At 34.8% G+C, this 7,561-nt stretch overlaps 1 protein-coding gene across 1 annotated transcript in view; it reads right to left on the bottom strand.

Moving 5' to 3' along the window:
- PTPRZ1 (protein tyrosine phosphatase, receptor-type, Z polypeptide 1) overlaps nucleotides 1–7,561 on the bottom strand; it is a 90,155-nt gene that overhangs the window by 4,382 nt on the left and 78,212 nt on the right. The window contains exons 18-21 of the mRNA XM_011995971.1: nucleotides 6,525–6,618; nucleotides 6,101–6,174; nucleotides 3,996–4,124; nucleotides 2,921–3,067 (exon numbers count right to left, since the gene is read on the bottom strand). Of these exons, the coding sequence (XP_011851361.1) occupies nucleotides 2,921–3,067; nucleotides 3,996–4,124; nucleotides 6,101–6,174; nucleotides 6,525–6,618 (444 nt within the window). The remainder of the gene's footprint in view (nucleotides 1–2,920; nucleotides 3,068–3,995; nucleotides 4,125–6,100; nucleotides 6,175–6,524; nucleotides 6,619–7,561) is intronic.

The following is a 7,561-nucleotide window of genomic DNA, read 5'->3' on the forward strand; positions in this document are numbered from 1 at the left end:
GTGTGTGTGTGTGTGTGTGTGTGTGTGTATGATATATATATATTTATATATATAAAATATGAATGACTAAACTGATATTGCTAATTCATAAATAATGGTGGGACAATGGGTATCATCATATGGAAAATAATGAAACTGAACCCTTGTCTCACACAATATAATACAAAAAGTCAATTTCAGATGGTACGTTTAGAAAACAATGTAGGATAGCATCTTCATGATTTCAGGGTAAACGGTATGTTTTAAAGATACTAAATGATGGTTTCCTTTTAAAGGCCAGGAATAAAAAGATCAATAAATTCATGTAGATTAAACTTCAAAACTTTTCTTTCACCAAAAAAACAAAGAAAAAAAAAAGAATCACAAAGAAAGTAAAAAAGTCAAATCCCAAACTGGGAGAAAGTATTTGCAATATATGTAGCTGACAAAGGATTAGTATCCACAATATAAGAAGACCTCTGATAAATCAATAAGTGATAAATAATCTAACCGAAAAATGGGCAAAAATCATGAACAGACACAGTACAAAAGATAGACTCTGAATGGTCAATTAATTTAGATAAAAATATTATTTCTAAAACATTTTATGTAAAAATATTATTTATGTAAACAATTATGTAAAAATATAAAGTTATGTTGAAAACTTCATTTTCAACAAGAGAAATGCAAATTAAAACTAACAAGAGATGCTGTTTCATTCCCAACACAAGCACTGGTAAGGATGTAGCAATTCCAGATCACTCACACATTCTTGATGACAGGATACCTTGGTAGGATGACTTTGGAAAACAATTGACTTCACTTAGTACAGTTACAGAAAGTTGAAGATGATCCAACACAATAACACAGCAGGGGAATTCCCAGGGTATCCCCAAGGGGAAATTTTGCATGTGACTAAAAATATTCATATAGCACTGTTTGTAATAGCAAAACCAAACCAAGACAAAACACAACAAACAAGTAATAATTTGCATGTAAAATAAAAAAAAAGAATATGTATTATCTGGAATGCTAAGCAGCAGCAGTAAATGAATTTGAACTACACCCAAATACATGGATAAATCTCAGTGGGATAATACACATAATTTATATAAAGTTCACAGATATTTAAAAGTAAGCAGCATACGTGTGAAGGAAAACAAAGACAATAATTAAATGATAAAATAAGTCAAGAGAACAATAAACACTAATTCAGGAAGAGGCTACTTCTGAAGTGAGGAGAGGATGACGGTGATAGGGAGCACATGAGACTTGATGGTCAAGGCCATGTTCTATTTCTTAAAGTCAATGGTGGGTAACAGTAATTTAACATAATTGTTAAACCTTGCACATATAATATAAACACCTTAAATATATTCAATATTTAATAAATTCTTAAAAATAGTCCTCATAACAAATACATAAATAAAAGGCCCCTAGCTTTTGAAAGCTCAGTAGCGTAGACCTTCACTCGTCTACTAACCTCAAATGTTGTGATATTTGGGTAAAGTGCTTAAAAATGTCTGAAGTTAATGAAACTGTCCACTTTAGTCTTTCCTTCTTTTCTGATCTTTGTTATAGAAATACATCTATATTGATCCCTGAGTTGGGCTACTGGATTATCAAGTTGTCCATAATAGCTGATTTACATAGATGAGACACACTGAATTGGGATCAATCAGGAATCTGTGTTATCTAGTTCATTTTCTGCATAATATTAGGAGAAAAACAGTGCTAATTTCCCAGTGCTGAGCAAGATATTAAACATGATCAGTGATCAGGATAATGGGTGTGACAAGATAATAGGTATCTAATGATTATTACTCTTGTAATAGGCTTTCTTACTAACTAGGAATAATGAGAAGAAGGTATGAGAGATGGCAGATCTAAATGGATGCTATTAAAGTGATCAGGGAATAATCAGAGGTAAAAATTAGCATGGAATACTAAGAGCTCTCAGGGATCTTAGGGGCCTTCTAGTTCCTGCCTTTCATTTTACAAATAAAGACCTAAGTCTTTTTTGTTTTAATGAGATAGGATACTACTCCACTGCTATGCTGTTTACATTATTAGTTATTTGTATTATCAAGTTTATATGTATTGGTCACTTAAATATTCTAGAGAATAGAGAATCTTCTTGTATACCATATATGTACTAGTTTTCAGAACTAGAGAAAACTGAAACATTCAAATTATTTGGAACATGATTTAATCTTTGTCAGACTGAGAAGGTACTCTGAATCTCACATTCCTTAGACATCATTATTAGTATCTTTTAGTATTTTACTATAGCTCTACGTAAATAAATTATTGACAAAGAATTCAATAATAGATATTTGCATATAATTAAGACTTTAGAAAACAATGTATTATCTTGTAGATAACAGCAGCATCTTGTGTAACAGATAACCAAGACTTTAGTAAAATTTTCCTAGTTCATTGTACTTCATGTTTTCAAAGCACTTCATTTATCAACTTATTACATCACTATCACTCATCAACTTTCTACATTGGTAGAGAATAGTAAGTTTCAGTAGGCAGTATTTTTCCCATTTTACTTAGGAGAGTTTAGGCAGGTAGTATTTTTCTCATTTTACTTACAAGGTAAGGGCTTACATTAAAACACGAGAATTAAAATTAATACACTTATTCTTTTACTGTGTTTATTTTCCGCCTAAGTTCTGTCAACCACTAATCTGGAGTAAATGAGCTTTGATTTCTTGTGTGTAAAATTCAGGAATGATGCAGTGATGGCTAATTGTTCAATGATTCTATACCATTTTGAAAATGAAAGTGACAAGGTAATTTGATTATTTGTGTAATTGTCTCAATTGGGAAAAAATCAGAATCATGCTTTTCATTTCTAGGAAAGATCCCTAGATTAGAATATGTTTAACATGTGTTTAAGATAAAAACCATGTCATTTAACTTATATCCTTACCTGTGTAGCTTCTAAGATAAAGTCCTGAATTATAAGTTTTTCCTCATTAGTTAGACATTTGTGTTCTTCAGCCATAAGAGTGACCTTAAAGCTCTCACAATTTATAGGCTCATCTTTATTTGGCCAGTAAACAAATTCATCTTCTGCCTGGAGAATTGCAAATGAAAGAAGAGTCTATAGTTTAATTAAATGCCCAATAAGTCAGATTGTGAAATAAAGTTAATTGGTTGGCAGAGAAATTTCAACTCCAATTTTTCTTTGAATCTGAATATTTACTCTTAAAATCTTCCTGGTGCCTTCAACTAGATTGATGTGCTGAATAAAATATCACACTTGGGAACCCAAACTATTGCTTTATTATTTTATGCTCTTAGCTTATCAACAACAATGATAAGCTTATTGCTTCTGTAATTGACAACTGAGTAGAGAAGATTCCAGCGATTTTAAGAGCTCAAAAATTTCCAGCCTCATGTGTAATTGTCACGCAATAATTTTATAGACAAGAACTGAATATCAAAGCTAAGTAAACATGTAAAGCCTAAATGAAATATTTACTTTATTTTACTCTTTGAGTTCTCCAAACACATATAAAGTGGGGGATAGGATATCCCTGCTTTTCTAATACTAAAGAAGTCCTTCCTATACTAGGAACTCTCTTAATTCTAACTAGGTCTTTTTTTAAAGAAAAAATTAGATACCTCTTTAAACTCAGGGAATCTCTAAATATTCTAATACATTTTATTTTAAAAATGTAAATAGAAGCATATAGGCTGATTTCTTTCATGGCTGTGATTCTAACTTTCTAAAGCCTAATTTTGTGACATTTCTTAAAATCACAAAACACATACATTTAAGTTAATTTAAATTTACTTTCATTTAAAACTTTTATTCATCACTTTGACTTAGGAGATTGTATAATGAAAGCAGCCCAACAGTAGAAGGGTGTACCTTCAATGACATTAGTTTATTAGTTGAAAACAAAATTGCTTTGCTTGTTTGTATGCTGGACTTTTCACTATTTGTAACCTGATATTCCCCTGTAAAGAAAGTCCCAGAAGTGGTCTAAGGGACTTACCATGTTTTGGCCATCAGGAATCATCACCACCAGTTGGGCATTATGGTCCCATATCATCCTCCAGAAATCCTTGATGGTATGGAGGAGAGGGTGCTGGGTAATGATGAATTCATTGCTCTGGTAATAGCCCTACAAAACCAAAGAGAAGACAAAAACAACACTGGTGTATGCCTTCAAACATTCAGACAAACATTTATACATCAATGGATCTTAAGTCAAAATAGTCTTTTGAATTGCAGATTGTGTCTATATGTAGTAATATGATTATTATAGCCAATGCTTACTGGGCACTTTCTATGCTAGGTGTGACACTACGTGTTTTTTGTTTTCTTAAGTCATTTGTTCCTCACAGCAGTACTGTGAGATAGGAACTATGATCCCCATTTTACAGATGATTAAACTGAGGCTTTAGAAGTTAAGCATTGTGCCCGTTTGCCTTAAGAAGTCAGACATAGTATTCAGGGTTACCTATCATCTTGGAGTGAATGTTGATGATTTTTATCTTTCCTTGGCATTCCTTTTAAATATAAGTTGGACTTTGTTATGCCAGAAGCAGGGTTCAGTCGCCCCTGATACAGTTTCCAGTTCTACATTGTCCCATCCACCAGTTCCTTAAAGTGATTGATTCAGGTATCTAACTTACAAAATTGCTCCATAGTGACCATTTCACTATGGAACAGCCTGCTTGGCTGGCCTTGCTGACCCTCACACCTACCTGGACTTTGCAGATACGCCACAGTAAATACCTTTCAGTCACTACGTGACCTCCTGGGACTTGTGCCTGCTTGCTTTAAACCCATCAAGTAAAACTCCCCATGGAAAACCTGCTTGGACAATGCCCTGGACCCAATAAAGGCATTGGTCCCTGGGTCCTTTTCTCTCTTTCCCTGCTTGCTCTGCCTAAGCTCTATGCATGTGGCCTCCAGTGCCATGAACTCCTCAGGGTCCATAAATACTAAAAACTCTGAACTTTCACACTGTGTTTCTGTCATTGAAGACTTCAGGTGAGACTGCTCAGTGGAACCCATGCAGGTGAATCCCATATTGGTGCTCTTTCGTCTGGGCCTCTGGTGGTCACTGAGGATAGTAGCTATCAGCTAAGCTGATAGGGAAACTTGAACAGTTTCATTAAACACAAACCTCTAGCTGTACACCTGGCAAACTGCTTTGTGGATACTGTCTCTTACTCCACAGAGTGGAAAATCTACAGGAGAGTTTACATTTCCCACTTCGGTGTTCAGACACCTTGGTTGCCGCTACAAGAGAGGAACCAGGGAGACACCATGCATATTTTGCTACAGATACCGAGAAGCTAGAGCTATTGGATTAATTGTGATATTTATATTGTTACTAAAGTCCTGGCTCTTCTAGCCCCTTCTGCTTTCAGATCCCATTCCTAGTACCCAGTGGCTCATTTGAAATGTGAATGTATTTAGATGCCACTACCACACATCCCTGTGTTTCCTGCATAGATATTCCTTAATATTTTCTTTGCTGGATAAATAGAACAGAGGTTTTGAAATAAGAATTAGGAGGTTTTCATCAGAAGCCAAGCTCCGCAATTCACTGACCTTAAATGTTAGTGAAGGTCACACAACAGCTACTAAAACACGCATCCCTAACACAGAAGATGTAAATGCAGAAGAAAAGCATTGTATCTTTAGAAATCCAGGTCCCAAAATGAGACCAGTTTGCAGGGTAAGAATCATGCTGCAAACCTGGAGTAGTGACGCCAGTGAGGTTGGGCTTTGCTGAAGCCAGTGAATCCTGGGTTTGCTCAGGGGTTCTACCTTAGTGAAGGAAATAAAGCCTTTTAGACAAGCAGGTATAAATTTTATATCTACTCATCAGCCCTGAATGGTGAGTTTGTGTTCCTGCATCTACTTATTGGTCTTGCTTGAGGTTTCTGCAGTCCCAGCACACATGAAAGCATGCTGTTATTTCAATTGTTGCTGTGGACTGTGGGCTTGCAGTCTACAGATTTAACTTATATTTACCACTCATGTTGCCCATGCCTGTAGTCTTTGCTTCTGGCAGCCCATTCTGGTTTTGATTCCTGTAACACAAGCTGGCAGACAGTCTCCTCAGTGACTTCTCTGACTTACCATAATATAGGAGGCATTGATGTAGTCTGTGCCTTCTCCACTCAGGGATGAAATGCCAACTCTTGATCTTTCCACTGGAACACAGAACATTCATTGTAAAACAAAAACAAAAACAAAACGAAACAACAAAATAACCCATGCTCACAGCACTGTACCATCTTTTCCCCATGCCAGATGTAAAATATAGCTGCATTTTTCAAGTTGAAGTGTCTCTGATCTGTAAGCTAATTTTTCTAGACATTTTGCATTTTTAGATAAGACTTCAAGGGGTTTATGAGTCCTTTGGAACAGTTACATGTTGGACAAAACAAGAAATATCTGCACGTGCTCCATTTGCTCCAAAGGTATACAAATATTGCCAAATTTCCTACAATGCTTTTATTATTTGAAAAAAGTTGTTTTTTCAAGGTTCAACACAACTTACCAGGGATGATAGAAGAAGTTCGATTCTTTTCCCTGTTGCATTGCTTTAGGGCTGTAGAATAGTCACTCTGCTGTATATTTGACTGACTCAGGAGCTGGGCAAGAGAGTAAAAAAATATGAAGGTTATTTCATTTAAGTCCTCGAAATAAACACAGACACACACACACACACACACACACACACAAACACACACACCAATCAAGATAAGATACTGACTAAAAATATTTGTGAAATATTTTCCAATATTTCCTTGAATTAAACCTTGTTTTAGTGAACTTCCTGGAGCTTCTATGTTTTACACCAGGGGAGTTAGAAGCAGCAAAGAAATCTCAAGTAATTCTTTTAGCATTGAGAGAATCTTCCTCACGGCTTCCACTATAGATGTGCAACCTCCATTTCCTCTATTTAAATCTGACGCAGATGTTTGGAGGTAAATTACATCATGTGTGTGTATATAGGTATATATGTATATAATTCAATTTTATTTATTCCTTCTAACTGTTACTACTCCATTACATGAATAATCTACATTCTGTTTATCTACTCAACTAGTGAATGGGTATTTGCAGTGTTTTGCAATTGTATAGCTTTATAGCTATGAGCATCTCCTGTATGTTTCTTAATGTGCACACGTGTGACGGTTTCCATAGAGCATTAGGAGTATTCAGTGTTTAATTTTTGACAGTCGGATAAATGAAAAATAATATATCATGGTTTTGATTTGCATTGTCTTAATTTCTGTGAAATTGTGAATTTTGGTGTTCATTAGTCATTAAGATACCTTCTTTGATGATTGACTTTTCATATTTTTTCTTTGTTGCCACTTATTAATTTCTAGGGGGTTCTTGCTGTCTTGAATGTAAATCTATAGTGTGTAAAAAGTTGGAATCGTCTTCAGTTTATTTAGTAACAGAGATTTACAGCCAATTTATTTTTCTTCAATAGCTTTCTGCAAATTATTGTTTTACTTAAGAAGTCCTTTTCTATCCTGAAGTTATTAAAAAATACTTTCCAATGTATGCCCTGCCCTGCCTTCC

Source organism: Mandrillus leucophaeus, unplaced genomic scaffold (assembly GCF_000951045.1).
Source record: "Mandrillus leucophaeus isolate KB7577 unplaced genomic scaffold, Mleu.le_1.0 Scaffold5, whole genome shotgun sequence".
NCBI classification, from domain to species: domain Eukaryota; kingdom Metazoa; phylum Chordata; class Mammalia; order Primates; family Cercopithecidae; genus Mandrillus; species Mandrillus leucophaeus.